The sequence below is a fragment of the Aulonocara stuartgranti genome (genome assembly GCF_965226115.1).
Source record: "Aulonocara stuartgranti genome assembly, chromosome: 1".
Taxonomy (NCBI): domain Eukaryota; kingdom Metazoa; phylum Chordata; class Actinopteri; order Cichliformes; family Cichlidae; genus Aulonocara; species Aulonocara stuartgranti.
Genome location: NC_138939.1, coordinates 22,164,421 through 22,186,400, shown reverse-complemented (window position 1 = coordinate 22,186,400; position 21,980 = coordinate 22,164,421). Strand labels below are relative to the sequence as shown.

General features: G+C 39.3%; 3 protein-coding genes across 9 annotated transcripts in view; 2 read left to right on the top strand and 1 right to left on the bottom strand.

Moving 5' to 3' along the window:
• The first annotated feature begins 1,253 nt into the window (after window positions 1–1,253).
• On the top strand, window positions 1,254–6,072 carry terb2 (telomere repeat binding bouquet formation protein 2). The gene is made up of 7 exons (XM_082528747.1): window positions 1,254–1,482; window positions 2,040–2,121; window positions 2,235–2,374; window positions 2,855–2,913; window positions 3,771–3,835; window positions 3,934–4,022; window positions 4,161–6,072. Exons 1-7 carry the CDS (start codon window positions 1,419–1,421, stop codon window positions 4,271–4,273), a joined length of 612 nt encoding a protein of 203 aa, XP_082384873.1. The 5' UTR covers window positions 1,254–1,418; the 3' UTR covers window positions 4,274–6,072.
• A 101-nt stretch (window positions 6,073–6,173) lies between these two features.
• sord (sorbitol dehydrogenase) lies at window positions 6,174–10,007 on the top strand. The gene is made up of 9 exons (XM_082528681.1): window positions 6,174–6,358; window positions 6,456–6,489; window positions 6,793–6,957; window positions 7,183–7,342; window positions 7,450–7,568; window positions 7,912–7,977; window positions 8,073–8,251; window positions 8,730–8,851; window positions 8,999–10,007. The coding sequence occupies exons 1-9, from the start codon at window positions 6,305–6,307 to the stop codon at window positions 9,162–9,164; spliced, it is 1,065 nt and encodes a 354-aa protein (XP_082384807.1). The 5' UTR covers window positions 6,174–6,304; the 3' UTR covers window positions 9,165–10,007.
• A 2,506-nt stretch (window positions 10,008–12,513) lies between these two features.
• apba2b (amyloid beta (A4) precursor protein-binding, family A, member 2b) overlaps window positions 12,514–21,980 on the bottom strand; it is an 89,474-nt gene continuing 80,007 nt past the window's right edge. For all 7 annotated transcript variants that reach the window (XM_082528409.1, XM_082528410.1, XM_082528415.1 and 4 more), the window contains 6 exons: window positions 21,287–21,472; window positions 20,041–20,220; window positions 16,423–16,635; window positions 16,165–16,284; window positions 15,868–16,008; window positions 12,514–13,836 (listed from right to left, as the gene is read on the bottom strand). In XM_082528409.1, coding sequence (XP_082384535.1) covers window positions 13,765–13,836; window positions 15,868–16,008; window positions 16,165–16,284; window positions 16,423–16,635; window positions 20,041–20,220; window positions 21,287–21,472 — 912 coding nt within the window. In that variant the 3' untranslated portion in view covers window positions 12,514–13,764. The remainder of the gene's footprint in view (window positions 13,837–15,867; window positions 16,009–16,164; window positions 16,285–16,422; window positions 16,636–20,040; window positions 20,221–21,286; window positions 21,473–21,980) is intronic.

Below are 21,980 nucleotides of genomic sequence, written 5' to 3'. Positions count from 1 at the left end.
TTTAATAAACCTAAAAAAAATTCTGGTAACGTTTTCATGGCTCAGGCTTTAATGGGATAAGAATAGATGCTTTATCGTGTATTTTCCTTTACCATACATTAAACCTTACAATTCTGGAAAGTTAGATTGGGGAATAAAAGTGCATTACCAGCAAAGAATTTATATTTTTATTTATATATATATATATATATTTTAATGAACTACATACTAAAGTGTTGGTATTACAGTACTGTGTGTTAAAAGTGGTCGTAAAAGACTTTACAAATACTGAGTATTTTAATGCAGGATTGAGATCAGGATTGTACTTTATTAATACAAACTCAAGTAAGCTTCACGTTCAGTAACAACAACAATGTGAAGACCGGGCAGATGCACAATATCCAGTCGGTAGGATGCACTATTGCTCTTCTCATGCTTATCCCTGTGTGGCTTTACAAATATAAGTAAGAAATAATGCTAAATATAAATTGTCAATTGTAAGTTCGTTACCTGTAAAATGTAGAGCACTGAAGAACATGCAAAGCCCATAACTCATCTGTCTTTCTTCTTTACAGTGTGTAGCTCAGGGCTGTGAACATAAAGCCTGGAGGCCAGACTTGGCTGGCAAAGATTCCAATCTGGACCGTATAAAAGAGGGCATAAATTCTGGACTTTTAAGTGTTCTTTCACAGGTCCTCCTGCTGATGATGACTTCTCCCATGGCCATTCATATTACATCATAAAAATGAGTTTAATTTGGTTTGGCTTTTTCCACAATCCACTATAGAAGTTTTCTGTTGCAGTGGGTCCACAGTAAAAAACAAACAAACAGAAAACATCAGGACGTTTTGTGTGAAGGAAAAGAAACTTTCTGTTTTAGAATTAAAATCCCTGGTGCATTTCTTGTTGTGTCTCCCTTTGTTGCATTTAGGAAGCAAATTAAAAACAGCCACTTAATACCTTTTATTCATTCAGTCAGATATGGTAATAGTATAAATAACAATGACAGTTAAATCAGGTACTTACACGCAATTTGTGATTTTTCAATGATTTAACACAGCTAACTCAGCTCACTAAATTGGAAAAAAAGTTATTTTGTTTTATTTTGGTCACTTTCATTTCAAGTACTCGTGTTTGAGGTTTTCTGGCTTTGTTGTTTAATGACATATCTAAGAAAATATAACTTATAAAAGCCCTGAAAAGTTGTTTTTCTTGCCAGATTTTCACTTGGCTACCTGCAGGCCAGATATTCTACAGATTCTTTCTCTAATCTAAAACATTTCCTACCGTTTTTACAGCATTTGAATGCAGCAGAGCATTTTGAGCGCCAACTCTGGCTGTGATGGCTAACGCAGAGCAGAAGAGGGGTTCGGTTTGAAAATAAGAAGCAGATGAAAAACAAGCTACACTAATAGTAGTTAATTCGTAGTTTTCTGGCCATGTTTCGCTATAAGACTGCCTGGTTTTCTAGCAGTGTGCCACAGACCTGTCACATGTTTTGGAGTGAGTATCCTGTTTTTAGCTTTGGTTTAAGCTAGCCATCCAAATAAACCTAGCAACCAAAGAAAGTTTATAGAATTATCTTAAAGATGCTGCTGCTGTCATAAGGTAAGTTTAAAGTAATTTAACAAAGTCTTGATTTAAAGGGACCTCTAGTATTGTGCACAAGTCTTGAGGTACCACTAATGTCTTTATTTTTTGCTTCAAAGAAGCCAGACTTCTGTGCATTTTTTAAAGTAGTCTAAGTAATAGTTCTCCAATCTTTTTGAAGGTCTTTCAAATCCACTCCTTCTACCTGACCGACCCAAACACTGACCTGTTTAATTATTCAAATATATATTTGAAAAAATAATAAACCTGCATTTCTTTAGTTGAAGCCCAATTTTTGCCTTACATACTGTATTGTAGTGTATGTTTGTACCTTTCAATAAATCACTGCACCATTTTGCTAGCAGAATATCAAGAATTGAGGGTTGGAGGAAGTGTTTTTCACAGTACTGTGCTCTGGCATTTATAGAAACACCTTTGTTAGCTTGTTCTGATCGCTTTTTATCTCTTAGCTTCAGAGGGGGGCTCCATTGCTCATTGGAGGACAGCGGATTACCTTTTCAGTGAAGATGCTACATGCCCTGATACTCTTAGGTTAGCATGCTGAGCTGAAAAGCTTTACAGTTATCATCCTCCGGAGCGTTTGTGTTTGTAACGCATTTTCCCACAATCCCTTTAAAGCTTAACATGTAAATACTGTTTTTCAGGATCTTTGAGAGCAAGGATTACCTCTGGAACAAGCTGACAGTATTTCACAGCTTGTTTCTGTCCGCCTGTGAAAAGAGGCAGAGTGTGAAGTCTTTGAGCATTGGTCAGTATGTGCTGCCTCCAGCCTCCGTACAAGATGGTAAGGATTAATTTACGCCTATTAATTTGTTGTGATTAAACAATACTAAGTCCTTGGTAGATAAGACTGAGGCATACAGAGATAATAAGAAATAAAAAAGAAATGTTGACAGATATTGATTTAACCTACTTAAAGTTTGTTCACTGCTTTTTCTGGACATTTGATAAATAAAAATATATTATATGAGTGGATAAATTAACTAAAGAAGTGTTAAAAAAATATTATATATTACAATCCTGGTCATTTATTTGTGCGGGAGGACCACAACCCCTTTTTGAAATGAAGGAAAAACCCTGAATTATTTTCTACACAAACCACTTCTTTAGATTTTTGCCTCTTCATTTAAAAAAAAAAATTGATAGCTTTTCCTCAGGTTCCTGAAAACATTTGCAAGAACTGTCACTTTCTGAGTGGTTCAGCTCAAAGAATGTCAACCTGCCATGACGTTGGAAACAGCTTCTCATTTATGTATCATTTCAGAGGTGAGAAAAGTGTTTGGGCAGCTGATTTGGGAGCGTAATGAGCAGTCAGCGGATGAGGTACGGACAGCAGCAAGATAAGCTGCACACAGGTTACGCCTGTAATTCTTGTTTCCACACTAATGTGTGTGAGATGCTGAAACAGTTAGCCAAACAAGTCCTCTGTTGATCGTGCACAGTTATACAGAAACATGCCACACTCCCTTTGTGACAAACCAGTATACACTGTTTGTGGCTGAGTTGCTGTTGTTTCCATTTACTTACACTTTGTTATAATTCCACTAACAGCTGTTTGTGGAATATTTAAAGGGGACAGGAAATGCTACATACATAAAGGGTAATTTACACCATTGAGCCCTGCTCTCAAAAACTGACATAGATGCCGGTCTGGTGACTCAAACAAATTCTCCTCCACAAAGTTTTCATTTATAAAGTACTTTACAAACCTGAACATTACGGCCAACAGCTGGACAGAAGATGATGTTAAACATGCTTTTAAAACTTTAACTTTAAGCTCTTATTTCTTAAATCCACAGACAGAGTTACATGTATGTCAGTTTTTGAGAGGAGGGCTCCGCGATGTAAATGAGCTTTTATGTGTGTAGCATTTCATGTCCCCTTTTAATAGCGAGTAAATTTCACGGCTGAACTTGTTGCGGAGGTGGCATCCTATCACGGAACCACGCTGGAATTTACTGAGCTCCTGAGAACGACCCTTTCTTTCACAAATGTTTGTAGATGTCTGCTAGGCTATTTATTATAAAGAATATTCATTCATCCATCCATTTTCTTCCACTTACCCTGAATTGGATTAATTGAACTTGCATCGTGGCACATTGCTCAGGAACTTGCTGTGTTTTGTGTTACATGTGATGGGATTTAAAATAAACTTAATTAGAGTAACTCCTGTTTTACAGCACTCCCTGAAAAGCTTTAATTGCCCAACAGATGATGAGTTCAGTGAAGAAGAAATCAGCATAAGGTAGTATGTGGACTTGCAACTATAAATATTGTGATTCTGATTTTAAAAAATGTAGACTGACTACTAAACTAATAAAGCCTCCATCACTCTGTTGGCAGTTCTGGACTATCTGACGCCGACTCATCAGAAAATGAAGCACCACTTTGTGGTCATATGCAAAAATATCCAATTAAAAGCATGATTACAGGTGAAGAATTGTTAGTTACTGTTCTTTTCACAGTTTATTATTGACCTGTATCAAAGGTCTAGTGTAATAATAGATGACAGTAAAAGGCAGAAGACATTTGTGTGCTACACATTATTATTTTCTTCTTACTCCTTGCAGGGTACGTCAGCATGGACAAGCTGCAGAAATACTCGGGTGACCTGTGCGATTTCTATTGCGGGTGTTTCCGATGCTTCAGATGTAAAACACTCTGCTGTTTGCCACACTCATAAGCAAGCAAATAGTTAGAGAAAACCAGCAGTTTTTACAAGATGAGTTATTATGTTTGTTTATTATGTTTACATTGCCTTCCTGCACTGATTTATTAGTAATCAGTATGTTATAGCTACTGCTGATGTCATTTTGTGATTTTATTGTACTCTTGTTACAGTTCTGTGTGCCACTAGCTTTTAACTTTCATATCATAAACGATGGTGATTTGCCACATGACGCTGGTTGTCCTGTGACCTTGTACTTATGTTATCCCTCTGACATTGTCCCTAGTTTTTATTGTTGCCTGATGAAACCATTGCTGAAAGGAGGATCATATTAGTGGCTCCACACTTAAAATTATAAACTTTTTTTCTGTCTATTTAAATCCACAAATCAAAGTTTGAGACAGTAATTACATTTATGTGCTAATTGAATATGCTTTAACTTTGCTAACTTCCATGACAAATACAGCAACCTGGATTGACTCTAGTGAGGGTGAGAGATGGGTGTGCCACCAGCTAAAAGTCTTCTAGTTTACAGTAGGTTTACTAAATTCATAAAAAAATCTACCTGCAGAGTTTTCACTGAGCTCCCACGAGTACAAAGACTTTTGATCCATCCAGTGTGCACCTCAGACTTTTGCTCTGGGACAGCATGCAGCCCCCTGATAGCAATCAAGAAATTAATGAATAAAAAGATAAGATAAGCAGACAAGGTTTTCTCTTCAGTGTATCCACCTAACAAGGGGCACCTTGAGAATAACAAAAATATTGCTACTATTTCTTCTGCATCTGTTTAGGCTGTTGACGTACAACATTTACGTGTATTACACCTATCTGCGTGACAGAGGCAAAGTTACAAGAATCCAAATTGCAAATTTGGAAACTGCGAGGGTGGTGCAGCGGGGCAGTGGTTAGCACTGTCACATCACAAAAAGACACTTCCTGTTTTGAACCCACTGGCCAGCTGGGGTCCCTCTTCTTTTTCAGCTGTTAACAGCATTACTCCAGCTACCTGCTTGGCTTGGGTGATGGTACTAGCCTCCAAGCCTGCTGGAAAGCACTGCAGATTCCCATCCCACAAAGAATTTGTACACTTACACAACCAACTACTGGATTTCACGTTTCATCTCCAGATTCTATTTATATTTCCTGTTTATCTTAAAAACACAATATGCAATAAAGCACTTAAACTTAATGCCTGCTCCCATATCCACAAGGGTTGCTACATTGCATGACTACATTGCAAGAAGCGTTTCTGACTCCATTACATCAGAACTTCTTTACCTCGTCACATTGTGCTGTGTTTTCCTGATAATGACATAGCCGTATATAATTTTATGCAACCTACTCTTAAGCTAAAATAGATAGACTCTTTTCTCTTTTATTTGAAAATGAATTGCTTTTACTTTTATTTATACTGCACAGTGCTCGCGTCCCACCCGTGGAGCCAGTTGTTTGTTTGTTTTTTCACATTTTCTGAGCATTACTTCCTCTTATCACCTCTTGATTTAGTGTCTGTTTAGGCGGAATTAATATACATATAATTATTCATTATCGCCCTAAAATAAGTAAATCTGATCTAAACTTTAGTTACTACCTGACCTCTGTACCGCGGGTTGGTTAACGATCCAGTCAGTTTTACCTTTTTACTCCCTCCCCTTTTCAAATGGACGCTCTTATTTGACTCAAGTAGCACCACGGCAATTTAAAAACAATTTTGCTTATTAAATCGCTCCATATCAATGATGAAGATTTAATATCAATTTGCGATTAATAAAAATATAGTTTATATCTTTACTCGAGGGGCAAAGAATAGTTTTGGTGTCACACTTGTGCAGTTTTATGTTTTTGCGTCGCAGCGTCCACCCCTACAAAGTGGACTGCTCCGCAGCGTTTTAAGCCAATCACGGGGTTTGTTTAGGAAGGAGTGCCCTGCCATTGCTTTGAGTACTTTGAAGCTGAGGGGAACTCGACACGGTCTGGCTGTTTGCACTTTGCCGTGCTTTTTGTTGACTTCACGTCGTTGTAAGCCCAGCATTTCTCTCTGTCATGGCGCAAGACAATCTGTCCCTGGTGCTGCACGCTAAAGAAGACCTGCGGCTGGTATGAAACTGTGCTGTGACGTTACATATTCACGTTCATACACGCTGTGCGACCTCAATTGACTGCAACTTTTTTGCATTTTCGTCGTTTGTGACAGGAAAATCGCCCTATCCCGGAACCAGGACCTAATGGTATAGTACTGCACTCAAGTGCAACTTATATTATATACGTCATCAAAGAGCAAACAAACCCAAACAAGCTGTTATTGCTATGTTAAATGCTTTTTCAATGAATAGAGTTATTGGTCATTATATTTTAATTATGCCATTCATTTCTTAGCTTTTGACTTAAAACACATGGGCATTGCTTTTTTTCATTAGTATGGTGTTGAAGCAAGCAGCTTAAAATGTAGAAAATTGCATGATCTCTACTCAGACCAGTCTGGGAGTGCAGCTGTGTCCTAACTGTGTTCCTGGTTTGCCTTTTGTACTCAGAGGTTTTGCTGCAGATGCACTCTGTGGGAATCTGTGGTTCGGATGTGCACTATTGGCAGAATGGCCGGATAGGGGACTTTGTGCTCAAAAAACCCATGGTGCTGGGGCACGAGGCCTCGGGGAGAGTGGCGAAGGTTGGCTCAGAGGTCAAGCACCTTAAAGTGGGTAAGTGCAAATATAGTATGTAACTCTGAGCTGTGCACCAAAGCCAGTGTCTCCTAAAGTTTGAACTGAAGAAACTTATTCTAAATTTACCCATCACACAAATTGAATTTAGATTGAGGTTCAAGCTATGGAATCCTTCTACCTTATGCTAGTTTTCACTCCGCATGTGGTGATAGTTGCGCAGATGAGACCATCTGCTTTAATTTTTACTTTTATTTTCTCTAGGTGACAGAGTGGCTATTGAGCCTGGTGTGCCCCGTGAGATGGACGAGTTCTTCAAAACTGGACGCTATAATTTATCTCCCACTATCTTCTTCTGTGCCACACCCCCTGACGATGGAAACCTCTGTCGCTATTACACGCACAGTGCCAACTTCTGTTACAAGTACCGGTGTTTTTCCAAGATTGCCATCAATCGCGAAGCTGCCCCTTCTGTCTGTTGGCTAACATGCATAAATTCTTTCCTTGTTTCCCTCTTCAAAAACTGTTCAGGTTGCCTGATAATGTCACATTTGAGGAGGGAGCGCTCATTGAGCCTTTGTCTGTGGGAATCCATGCCTGCCGAAGAGCTGGAGTGACCCTTGGTAGCACTGTGTTCGTCTGTGGTGCAGGTAAAAATTAGACAAAAGTCATCGAAACTGCTAGTAATATTCCATAAACAAGATGAGAACTAGGGTATTTGAGTAAGATGCTCATGCAAGTAGGGAATCCCTTTGGCACACGGTGGGTGTAAACTAAAATGTGAGTCCTACTGACTCCACAAAACTAGAGTGATGTGGGGATGCATGCAGGTAAATCTCAATGTTTAACTTTTTTTCCCCTCTGGAAACAAGTTCATTTAAGCACTCTGTTGTCAGTAATATGTGATGCAGTCTTGAACTTTCTTTTTAAATGTACGTTTGTGTAACACATGTTCACTTGGAGTATTTGTGCATGCTTCTCCTCTTTACACAGGACCTATCGGGTTGGTCTGTCTGCTTGCAGCCAAGGCAATGGGGGCCTCGCAGGTCGTCATATCTGGTAACGCAATTTGTCATTTTAAGCACTTATCTTAACAGAAGTATTCATTCTCATAATTCAGTTTAACTCTGGTTACCATCCTTTGCTGTGTTCAGATCTGTCTGAGGAGCGTCTGCTGATGGCCAAAGACCTGGGTGCAGACTTCCTGCTGACTGTGAGGAGAGGAGATGGAGCCCAGCAGCTGGCAAAGAGTGTGGAGGAAATGTTGGGGGCGCAGCCTCACATTACCATTGAATGCACTGGTGTTGAGAGCTGCATCCAAACTGCCATCTATGTATGTGGCCCAGTAAAGTCAAAAGTTGTAGTCACATTTCTGGAACGGTTCCATGCAAGTAATAGATGAGAGAGTAAGAATTTAAAATCTGCATTACATTATTGCATGAGATGTCGAAACTTGAAGTTCTCTTGCCTGCCATCAGTGGTGGGATCTAAAGTTCATTTCTTCACACATGAAGTATAGTTCTTTAATTTAGTTTAATATTTCAAAGTTTCATGCAGCTTTTGTACTTCAACTCAGCAGTGACATGTCCTTTTGCTTGCTATAGTTGTTGGCAAAAGTTTTTAGTTGCATAATAGCTGATGAGCTCATGAGATATGATGCAAGGTTAAACACTGCGAAATAGTAAAAACGGCACCAACTAAAACGGGACACCATCTTATCTGTATCTGTCCCAACATAAACAGGGTTCAGTCTCTGCCGACTCATAAAATAATCACATTGTTTTGTTTTGTTTTTTCTTCCCCTTTATCAGGCAACCCGTTCAGGAGGTGTCGTGGTGCTGGTGGGTCTTGGCTCAGAGCTGGCTACAGTTCCTCTGATCAATGCCGCTGTAAGAGAAGTAGACATCAGAGGAGTTTTCCGCTACTGCAATACGTAAGCTAACGCCCATATACATTTTTTTTTCTACAAGCAGATGCTAACAGTTAGGTTCCATCAATTTTAAAAGCAGTAATATATGGACCATTGTCTTTGGGCTAAGTTAAAGTAATTATTGCACTTAAACAACTGTTTGTGTTGCAGCTGGCCAATGGCGATTGCCATGTTGGCGTCAGGTAAAGTGAATGTCAAGCCCCTTGTGACCCATCGTTTCCCTCTGGAGCAGGCAGTCCAAGCCTTTGAGACCACACGTCAGGGTCTTGGAATAAAGGTTATGTTGAAGTGTGACAAAAATGACCAAAACCCCTGAACGGATCAACTGACAGCGGCTCTGCATGACTAGCACAAACTGGACATTGACCTGAACAAAGATAACAGAGCTAGTTCAAAACAATCCCTCAACTTGACCACACTGTGAAAGAAGTGACTGCTGCACTGCTTGCAGGAAACACATGTAATTAGAATTATTAAATGGTACGATTAAAGGATTTCATAGTGCCTATTGATTCTAATACTAAAACATAATACTTGTATGACTGTATGTAATGTGCAAGTTTCTGGTATCTGTAAGTTAAGGATTAATTTAAATATTGTAACAATAAAAACAAATCTTGAATTATTGAAGTTTGTATTTCTAAAGTGGAGTACATTTGTAGGTTCTGCATTTACAAATGTCAACACTAGGGGGCATAAGAACTTCAAAGTTGAATTGATGTAAATCGTACTGGAGCTTACAACCTGTTAATTGTGGTGTGCTGTTTTTTATAGTGGGTGTGCAGGAAATCAATGTACTCAACTGTGCAGAAAACTGGAACTGATCAAAGAAACCTGCCAAATGGAGTTCACTCTTGAAATACTATGCTACAAAGTGTTTATCAAAATCTGGAGCAGCCGCACAGTTCTTTCTCCTCTGGAGCTGCTCTTTTCTTCATGCAGTGGGTTGTTTGGAGACTAGTGCCACCAGAATGAGTCATGCACAGTATGGACAAACTAGCTGAGTTTTATAGCACACTGTTCCCCTGAAGCAATAATACTGACTTCATATACTTATAAACTCCTGTCCCCCATTAAGGTGATGAGTACTCGGAACACTTATAATTACACAAAGCTGCCTTGTGCAAAAACATGCATGTGATTAAATAATAGGAAACAATGTTCAGTAAAGTATTTGTTGAGAAGCAAGTAAGCATCCTACATCATGCCATACAATATTCCTCTTTTGCATGGCTGTAAATGAGCAGGTTATAACAGATAATTGGTCACCTCTATCATGGCTCTGATATTTGATGGTAAACCATTTTTTTTTTTTTTTTTTTTTTTTTGGTTTAATGCTTGGTCTCAATCTGAGACTAATTCTATGTGCACGAGAGACCATTGAAAGAAATTCCTTTGCAAAGCTGCTTTTTAATGTATTTTCTACACTGACAGTTTTAGGCAATCAAAAGAAGAAAACACTGCAGCCTTGCTTTCGAATGAATACCTATTATGAAACTGTCACATAGCAAGTGCCTTTCATCACACACAGGCTGAATTATAATCCTGTGCACCTTGAAAAACACAAGTAAAACTGATAATTAAGGCTCCCTCTTTTCTGTTTGGATAATGCTTGGGTATCCTGTATCCCTGCTGAATGGCCTCCTCTATAGTTTTTGATGAGTCAAAACAGCTGCATTGAAATTTCACACTGCATAATATATAACCGCAAGAGATGTTTTACTGTTCACTGCTCAATTGAGAGATGCTAATCAAATCAGAATCAGTCTTACCTGAAGTGTCTATAGTAATTTAATTATTTAGTCGTAGTAATCATCTCATGTGATGGCTGTGGTAGAACGGGTCATCTACTGTTCAGTAGGTCGGTAGAGCATTCCCCGGGTTCTACAGACCATGTACCCAAGTATCTTTTGGCAAGATGCTGAACCTTGAGTTGCCCCTGAGTGTCATCTTTGTGTGTCTGTGTGTGTGTGAAATGTGCTGTATCAGTAACAATTCTTTTACCAGAGATATTAAGTTGTTTTTACTTCTGACTAAAGCAGCCAATCAAAATTTCAACTTGCATCATAAACACTTCAATTTAGCCTGATTTATTTTATTTTAATGATCCAGGAAGCTTCTCCAGTTCTAAAACTAAATGATTGAAAGTCCCAGATAAAACTCCACCACTGATTTTAGAACTGAAGAAGCCTCTTGGATGAGAGGTGAAACGTCTTCAAGTCCAGTTGCTTTCTTTCCAAGCCACATTGGAGGGTTTTTGAGCATGAACCACCTTATTAAGGTTATACCACAGCATCTCAATCAGATGAGGTCAGGACTTTGACCAGGCCACTCCAAAGTCTTCGTTTTGTTTTTCTTAAGTCATTCAGAGGTAGACTTACTGGTGTATTTGTGATCATTGTCCTGCTGCACAACCCAAGCGCACTTCAGCTTGAGGTCATGAACAGACGGCCAGATATTCTCCTTCAGGCTGTTTTGGCAGACAGCAGAATTCATGCTTCCATTTACTACACAAGTCTTCCAGGTTCTGAGACAGCAAAACAGCCCCAGACCATCAAACTATCATATTTTACTGTTGGTATGATATGCTTTTTCTGAAAGGCTGTGTTACTTTTATACCACATGTAATCGGACACACACCATCCCAAAAGTTCAACTTTGGTCTTGTCAGTCCACAGAATATTTTCTCAGAAGTCTTGGGGATAATAAAAATGTTTCCTGGCAAAAATGTTCCTTTTGCTCAGCAGTGGTTTTAGTCTTGAGTCTGCCATGCAGGCCATTTTTGCCCAGTCTCTTACTTATGGTGGAGTCCTGAACATTGACTTTAACTGAAGCAAGTGAGGCCTGCAGTTCTTTGGATGTTGTTCTGGGGTCTTTTGTGACCTCTTGGAAGAATCGGGTAATTTTGGTCAGCTGGCCACTCCTGGGAAGGTCCACCAGTGTTCCATGTTTTCGCCACTTGTGGATAATGGCTCTCACTGTGGTTTGCTGGAGTCCCACAGCTTTAGAAATGATTTTATAACCTTTTCCAGACTTGAGAGATCTCAGTGACTTTGTTTCTCATTTGTTCCTGAATTTCCTTGGATACTCCATTATGTCTGGCAGATCCTATTAATTCTTGATTGAGAACAGGTGTGGCAGTAATCAGGCTTGGGTGTGACTAGAGGAGTTGAACTCAGCGTTCCAAAGATGTGATATACCACAGTTAATTTATGTTATAATGGAGCGGGTGGGGCAACCACTTTTTACATACAGGGCCATGTAGGTTTGGATTGTTTTCCCCTCCTTAATAATAAACACCTATACTTAGAAACTGCATTTTCTATTTTCTTGTGTTATCTTTGTCCAATGTTTAAATTTGTTTGATGATCTGAAACATTGAAGTAGGAAAAAAAATAGGTAATCATAAAGGGGGCAAATACTTTTTCACCCCCCCGTATCCCAGTCCAGCAGAGCACCTTTGGGATGTGGTGCATTGGGAGATTCACAAATCTGCAGCAGCAACTGTGATACTATCAAGTCAACATAGACCAAAATCTCTAAGGATTGTTTGCAGTTCCTCGTTGAACCTTCATGAAGAATCATGAAGATTTCAGGCAGTTAAGTCTTTGTGGAGTAATTTAAAGCATTTGCAGTTTAAAAAAATAAATCACAGCCAGGTTTAGCTCATATTTTATTATCCAGTCACAATGACATGATTCTACTTTACGAGGCATGCACACAGATAATGTTCTTACGGTTAAAATTTACTACAATGCATTGGAAAGCCATTACTCCCCAGTAAGGCTTTTTGTCGTCTGTCACAGTGTGTGATTCACAGTTCTCTCTTTCTCTCTCAAGAATGAAGGGCAACATATAGCTGGGAGGACGTTTGCGGTGACTTAAACCTGTGAGGTTTTTTTTTTTTTGTTATTTTATTTTTTAACATGAGCACAATACTAGACAAGTTTTTTATTTATGTACAGACATTCTAATACTGCGTATGGCAATGAGACAGCTCACACAACAAAGTTACATTCACAGTCCACTCAAAGTATGCATGAGTTTCAGTCAGAACACTAGAGATGAACACACAGAAGAGAAGCACACAAAAGAAACTTTTCATACCTGTGACTTGATATCCAAAGCATAACTGATGCATGTTAATATTATTTAAATGTGAGTGTTTGATTTAGAAAAGACTTGCCATTCAGAAGTTGAACTCGTGTATTGCCTTAAAATGTCGTAAAGTAAAAGGATATGGCGTTTCTCCCGTACACCCCTGCTCCAAGAATTGGCTTGAGTCACGTGTACGTTATTTTATTCACTTAGCACATCTAAACCCAACATTTCAGACACGTAACTCGTTCCCCTTTTGATGATATCCGGCATTAAGTTGTGTCTTTGCCATCATCATGGCCTCAGTTCGATGGCAAGATTCAGTAAATATTTACAATACAGCGCTGCCCCCCCGTCCGCACTCACAATATTAGCAAAATATGTATTTACATGGGAATAAATTAACAGAAATGAAAATGGAAATATACAAGAAAGTAGAGTAGAAGTATCATATTGCATTACATGAATATAAAAAAATAAACTGTGACGTATTCGTTCGGTAAGTCCACACAGACAGGACAAATAAATAGCAAACAGTATCCACGCACATCCACACACAAACACATACACTCTGTCTCTTCAGCTGGTCGAGTGGATTAGGCATCCAGTATCAATATAATGGCTGTTGCATGTTAAGCACAGACTAGAGAGATGATGAGGAGTTGGAGTCATCAGCCCAAAGACGAAGAAAAGAAAAAGAAGAGAGAATTGAAAGGACAGGGAGGAGTAATCCTCCACCCCGTAACCAGTCAGGTTTGTTTGTATGATAACCCACCGCAGCTGACTGCCTGTCCCGTGGGGCGGTTCTTGGCTGTTCTTTATATGTACATGGGGGTCTCCTGTCCCGTTAGAAGCCTGAACATGGCTGCCGGCATGGTCTTCATGTGAATCTGACGGAGAGAGAAAACACCAGGGGTTCTGTGAAATAGACCATCAGCTGAAAACTGAAGAATAAGACGGTTTTTTTCTTCTTGTAAATACAACATAAAATTCAAATGAAATCGATGGACAAAAATGTCACCAGGCAATAAGGACACAGTTTAAAAAGATATAGACAATTTAAAGGGTTCTCAACTGTATAAAAGTAATGATCTGAGCAGAATATTTTACTGTACTGTACTAACACAATTTATGGTCTCCCACATCGAAGTGCCTGAACACTAAGTAGTGAATAAGTGAACCGACACTTCCATCTACCGTGTATTTGAGTTGGGTATTTTTTTTAAGCAGTGTGACTTATTTGGCTCTGACAGTGATCTAGTTCTGCTCTTACACTTCACTCATCCAAGGTTACTCCGTGTTTACGATTTTTCCTACCAATGTAAGAATTACACCAACCGCACTGTTTGCTTACACTGCAGGCTGTCTGTTAAAAGTATGTCATCTGTCAAAATTAACCCTGTAAAGCCTGAACCATGAAATAATTGTCAGCAAATTGTAAAGTTTTGAAACTGGACAGTTTATTGAACCTTCTGACAAATTCTGAAAGATAAATTAAATATAAATTAGCATATATGCATTTTCATTTGTATCATTTTTGCTATATACGGCATTTTTGTGCAATTTATCGCTCACAGTTTGTTTATTCTGGTCAGAAAAACCACAGTGATGATGTAGAGGTCTAAAGGGTTAAAGACACATGGAAAAGTTATTTTCTTCACAGCAGATGTGCCAAACATAAAGCCCAGGTGCCAGAGTCAGCCTGGCAACAATTCCAATCTGACCCAGTGGATGGTGCTGGGAATGTGCATGACTTTTACCCATATTTTAAGAACCGATGGCTTCACCAACCAATTAGGCAACAGATAAATAATTAAATGACAGAAAAGTTTGTAGTTTTTCACTACAAGTACATAGTAAAAAAAGCAAATTTCTGGACAGTCAATGAGCCACCAGAACCTTTTCTCTAATTCAACAATTTCTTTTTCTTATAATTTAAACTCAAAGAGTCATGCTGACAGATTTCTTTCATTCTACAGCAGGATTTCTATATCATGCAGAAAAACCGAGACCTAATGTTAAATTCACACTTGATTTTGTTATATTAAGATATCTCAAGGATTAAATGTGTAATTAAACTACTTTTCACTGACAGAAAGGAGAATTTCACTAGTGTGACCCAGTTAAGATCAAGCATGTGGCCCATTATGTAATTTGAGTTGACATGCCTGCTTTAGAGCAGTAATTGTTGCGATTATGTACCAACAATCATTGCTGTGCATTATTTTTACAGATGATTCAATTTAGTAACCATGACAGCATAGATGGATGCAGGATGGTGAAACCAGTGTATAAAGGAGCGTTCACACAGGAAGACATTCATCACACATCACTTTGTAGCTGATAGTCGGTGGCTAGCAACCATTCCAGGCTCTGGTTGCCTCTGTAACCCGACTGTCATATGTCAATCAGCATACATTTGTTCTTATTGTTAACTGCTTCAATACTTGGTCTCAAAGAGGGGAAGCATTTAATTCAGGATTCACCTACTTTGCACCATCAGCAGTTATTTCCTTTGATGGCCAATAACAGGTGACTCATCCCTATGAGAAAACAACCTTTTAAACATTTTAAACTGTACTGAATTTAATCCTGATGAGTTTATAGTCTTAACAACTTTATTTCATGTGATTTTTATGTGGTAAATTATGCTCCCATCTATAATAAACTAGATACAGCAGTACCCTGTAAGTGACAGTCAGTCTGATCCACTCCCAGCTCGTGATGTCTGGTTTCAGACAACGAGTGTGTGAAGCCACAATAACGAAATCCATCATTTATATTCAGCCAAAAGTAAAAAAACGGTGGTTGTACTGAAACCATCACAGTATTTGCACTGGATTTGCAAATGTTTGTGTCTGAAAATTATGGCTTTCTTTGTAGATGTTCTTTTGTGAAATGTTTGTGTGCATCAGTTTCACCTCGCCAACAGAGTTCGAGAGAGCCTGGACAATCTTCTCGTGTGCTGTGGCCACCACACTCTGACCATTGATCTCTATGATCCTGTGACCTACCCGGACCCCACCTCGCTCAGCAATGCCTCCTCGCATCAGACTGCATATCTGGAGGAAAGACAAACAACAACAACAAAGAAGAAAATTAGCTCATTATAAAGGTATTTCATTCTACCCCCTGATCATTTAACTAATTAACTAATAATAACTAATAACTAATAGTATCAGAGCCACCCACTTACAGCTCTATGAAATTATACATACAATGCCATTCTGAACACTGAAGCCCAGCTGATACTTTAGATCTGGTCTCTTAATGAGGACTGTAGTAACAGGAGGGCAGCTGACAATGTTCATTTTCACCTGGACCTGGTTCTTTAAGCCCTTTGACACAGAGAAGAACACACAAACATAAGAGGTTTTTTCACAGAAATTATGTAGTTGAATTTTGAAAATAACAAGTTAGGGTGTATTTCATGACTTCAGCTGCCTCTTCCATCCACTTCTTCAGTGTCTCGGTACCTTAATGATTCCCTGACAGGTGGCGAGCGGCAGCCCCACTAGGCTGGTGTTGTTGATGGACATGATTTGGTCTCCGATGCTGAGCTTGCCAGAACGAGCTGCTGGGCCGCCGTTCATCATGTTGGCTAAAATAACTGTGGGCAGGATGGAGCCCCAGCCAGACTCCACAATCACCACACCCAGGATCTCCCCTTTACTCTTCTCCAGCTGCAGCTGTGGAGACAGAAGTAAGCAGGGGATGGAGTCTGTTTGTCATTTAAAAAAACCCAAAACCTTAATGATGAACAGAAACTGTCCAACTGTATTTGAAAACACATGACCCACAATGGTGGGGTTTTTAATATCCTTCATATAGATTAATGTATACTTTATTTTATACTTACAACAGTGAGACTGTACAGTCTCTTAACATGGATTACAGATTACTGCTTATACAGAAATAGATTCAAATCTCTGGTCAGATTAGACCGCTACAGCTAATGTTGAAAATCAGTGAGCACTACTGGTCCAAGGTTTCTTACCTTAATGTCTGGATTAGTTCACATTAGGGCTGCCACGATTAGTCGACTACCAAAATCGTCGACGACAAATTTAATAGTCGACGCGTCGTTTAAAGCCTTGTAAGATCCTGAAAGACGTAAGTAGTAGGATTTAAGAGTGTAATAACGGACTGAAACAGAAGATGGCAGCACTGCATGTACAAGGATGCCAGCTGCCGTTAAACCCCGAAGAAGAAGGAGCAGTGTCCGGTATCGTAGCTGCGGCCACATTTGAAGGCCGGTTACGTTGCAGCGACGCGACGAAGGCTTTCCAAATTCGAAGACTTCTGCAAATGCAGCCGACAAATGCGTCCTACTTTTCCCCAGATTTGAAGGATAGGTCGGGTGTATGGCCCAACCTATCCCAGAATTCATAGCACAGCTCAGCCCAATTCAGTTTCTAACAATGGCAGCAGCTACTTAGTTCTAATATTACTTTTATTTCTCTTTCTAGGTTACAAAATAAACTTTTAACATATTTTCAGGCGAGAATGTAGCTGTGTACACTTCAAATATGTGTTCGGTTTATCAAGACACCACATATTTGTAAAAGTGCGGCGACGTTTTCGGAGACGTCTGTTACCCACCAGCTCGATAGCTAGCTGGGGTTCAAGGCTCACTAGAGCCCGTGAGAACACCGGACTCCCGGCAAATTGTTTTCAAACCCAGCGCCGTCTTTCACTACTCAGGTTAAACATGATATTAAGTCACTTAGATAACTTAAAAATGTTATTGTTTGGCTTTTTTCAGTGTTTTATTTGTTCCTGAGTAAATCGGTTTGGCTGAGATTAAAGTTTTACACAGCTGAATTAATGTCAAACAGAAAACTGATTAAACAGAAGTGTGAAATGGTAGAATTTACTCCAATGTCCTGTTATAGTTTAGATAGCAAGGAACAGACGGCTGAGTTTATCAAACTCCACTGAGACAATCTCCAAAATTCATTAAAATTTAATAAACTATCATCTTGTCTTTATTTTTAGTTAGCACATACCTTAAACACTTCAAGCTGTAAGCTAATGATAGTTATATAAGAGCAGATGCATGCTGGTGCAATAAGCTGTATGTCTTATGTCCAATGGATGATGATCTGATTAGTCGACTAATCGCAAAAATAATCGGTGACTAGTCGACTATCAAAATAATCGTTTGTGGCAGCCCTAGTTCACATGACATTTTACTTTTCTATCTGCATATTTTATCTGCATGTTTTGTTTTGCATGAGATACTCATTAAAGCACATTTGCTAACAGTGGAGATTAATAACAGCATTTGACACGATGGATGCATGTGATGACCTCTCTACTACTTTGTGTCTCCCTTGTTTCCTTCATCTTTCTGTTTTTTTAAATTTTTTTTATAGGAGGTAAGTGTCTGGCCCCGCTTAGAACTTGTTTTTTAAAAGGGTTTAGTGCTAAACATGTCTCTTGCTTCTCTCCAGCAGGCAGGGGTCATGGCTGGTTTGGGTTTTGTTTGCCTGTCATTTAACCTCCTAAGACCCGAACTCTTCCATGGCATGCATTTTTAATTTCTGTTTGCTATTTGGGATGATTGGGACCTGATGAATGTAAAAACAAAGAATTATGTGATTTTTTTTTTTACCTGATTTTTGTTTCTGAGAAAAATGAGATCCACATATGAGGACATTCGCTTTAAATTCCGATAGAACAGCGGCAGTGTAATGTCCTCGTAAGTGGATATCAGGCCCTTGTAGAATAAAATTTAGTATTTTGGTCTAGACAACCCACATATGTGGACACCAGGTCCTAGGAGGTTAAGTTTCTTTCTTTCTTTCTTTCTTTCTTTCTTTCTTTCTTTCTTTCTTTCTTGCCTCTACACACACTGCACCACATTGCAGACACTTTGTAGCCTAATTTAATTAAGGACATTGTGTTTTCTCCATTACTGTGTGGTCTTCCTATTTCCTCTGAGCCTTAATAACAATACTAAAAAATGCCAAAAGAAGTCCTATCATTGCATTTGGAGTACATAATGGATTACATGCCTCCAGTAACACAATCTCCCTGATCTTTTTCTGTCTTTTTTTAATGCATCTGAGCCAACTGCTGAGAATTTCTTTAAATCTGGCAGATTTGCTCACTTGGACTCAACAGCGAACTGAACAGTGCTAAATGTTGAACTCAATAAATCTTACACTAATTCTTCCAAAACAAACTTATAGTAGGATAACATCATAAAGTGGTACATTTTAGATCCAAAGGGTCAAAGGCCAAGCCTGGACAGACATGGATATAAACGTGACTGGCCAGTGTATTCTTGAACTTTTTGATGTATTGACAAAGAACAGAATTGTCTTTAGCAAACAAGTCAGCACTGTTTGTACTGGTTGTCTCAAATAGCAATGTATGAAAAACACCTGCTTTGCAAGTACAAAAAAAAAGACTGAAAAGGTTTGGCTTGTTGGAAAGGTTGCTAGGAGGAACAACATTTTACAACCAAATTTACTTTGGTTGTAAAATGTATTTAAACAACAAAGAACTACCAATAATTTATCTGTATTGATTTATCGCATCCATGTTTGACTTTACAGACCTTTTCAGATTCAGCTTTTGCTCATCCTCCAGTACTGTCATAATGCCGGATACGTTTTCCTGTTTCAGACCAGCTGATACTACTCATCTACACACCAAGCCTCAAGACATGACTTTATTCTTCGAACAGTTAGTAAGGTGGGAAAACTTTACTACTTCAAGAAAGCCCAGGTTCCTCATTACTGTAAATTACTCATGTGCCCCTAATACAGCAGCTGTGTGATGGTGCCCCTGCAGCCTCTGTGCTCATAAACCAGTAAACGTTTCACAGTTTGTAATTCACCAAAAGCCTCCAGCAATGTTTTCAGGGCACGGCATTAGCTAAAGCAAAAATGCAACAGTGAAAATAAGCTAGATCTGACACTGTTGGAGTAGATTTTACTGTACCATCTGCCTCTTAATCTAATTAGCTAACAGCAACTATAGTAGTACATTTCTCTAATAGCCCTGCAGCGCCAGTGTGATTCGTCCCACATGCAAAGTCTTTCACTGTTTATTCCCAGTTCTTCCTTCTGAGGTATACCCACCTCTTTGCAGTTTTCAGAGTTGGAGAAGTGGATGAGGTCATCATTGTACATTTCCTGGGTGTTGATGATGTCACTGTACTCCTTCTGACTCAGGTCCTCGGGGTTAATGCCATTGGCTCTCAGAAACTCCTGGTAAGCTACGCTGAAAGCCTGGCCGATGGACTGAGCAATAAGCTGGGCCTGCAGACAGAAATGTCAGGCTGTAAACAAAAGCAAACCCAGCAGCATATAAATAACAACACAGGGAGCTAAGGGCATCAACCAGTAGTGGAATAAATATAAAGGTGTTTAAGTTTCTACTGAGTTTCTCTGTCATAAGCTATATTTCGCCACTAAGAAAAAAGACACACTTTCCTGTTTCCTGCTCTCTCATTCAGGTGAAATCGAGGTTAATGAAGCCAACAGACAGCAATACATTTGAATGATATAACCATACTTCCTCTGTTTAATTGAAATCTATACTTGCATATAAATCCCTCTTTGCAGACAGTAATGGCTCCAAGTCCCACCATGAACTAGTTATGTACAACAATAAAAAATAAAAAAGAAGAAGAAGAAGAAGAAAAGACAGGAATCACCACATACAGCCAACACAAACTGTTTATAAGCTGATGGATGAGCGGCTGAATGGTTCCATTATAACTCTGGGCGGCCTTTAAAGCCTGGCAGCAAAATTAGATGAGGAGGCTGCAGATTGGAGCCCAGCCTTTATACTGACTGGCACAGAAAGTGAGTCGCTGGCTCCTCTGCGCAACATTGTTCATGTTGCCAGCTCCTGCTGAATCTGCTTCAACGAGGAAAGCAAATCAAAATCAAAAGTGCCCAGCCAATTTACATCATTTCACATCACTGGGCTGCCCTAAGTGATTACTGCAGGGTGCTCCAAAAAACGTTTCTAGAACTTCTTTATATTAGCGACAGCATTTGAGATAATTTAACAACACTCAATTCAGGGGAAAAAACGCAAGAAAACTGTGCGTCGGAGTCAAACTGTGGAAGTTAAAAAGCAGCGAGAAGTGGGAAGCTGAAATATTTTCTGACACTCACATAGCACTTGAAAGGCAATCGCAAGTGTCATCTTCACTATCTTTAGATGTTAAAGGATCTGCCAAATGAGAACTCTTACATAATGACAAAAAAAATAACATCTGTCATCTGTGTACCCACTCTCTGGAGACGATTCTCCCATAAACACATAGAGGCACAGTGGGTTTGTCATTCGGAAAACTCTTTAAGAGCTGCTTACATCCTCAGACTCAAAGACGTGGCATATCATTTTGTACTGCTTCTTTGCCTCGGGCGCTCCGGGTGTAGTTTCAATGCAGTCCTGTGAGGCTGTGCGTGGCATCCGGCGTCTTGCCATCAGGACAACAATGTTCCCAATGTCGGCAATGTAGGATATAGTGCGGAGTGCGTTGTCCATCATCGTTTCCTGTTGGGATGTCAACCAAAATCACATGTTTTAATTATGCTCTGCATTCTGTTGTTCTGTTTCTGAGTTTATAAGCTAACATAGGCAAGGCTGTAATGATACATGTATAACAGCAATTTTTTGGTTTCTTTTTTGTCACTTTCTTGCTGCTGTTGGTTTAACACTACCTGCTCAGCATGAATGCCACTTTTGTTGTTGTACTGAGAGTTATCTACCTATCTATCTATCCTTTGCTATGGTTGTTATGACTGCATGCAGTAGCAGTATGAAAGAAGAAATGATTCTGAATTTGTGGACTTTTCCTTTTTAATATTAATATCTAAAAAGACTGTTTGAAAAAGGAGGAACGTTGCCTCTGGGTCTGAAAAGTGAACTTGCATTTTTTCCAAAGGTCAGCAGGGGGCTTCTCTAGTTGCAGAAAGTTAGGTGTCTCTGGTTTGTTTCGCCTTTTGCTAATGACATTGCTGCCTTGTCTAAGTCACGGTTTGATCATGTGTGTCAAAGCGTA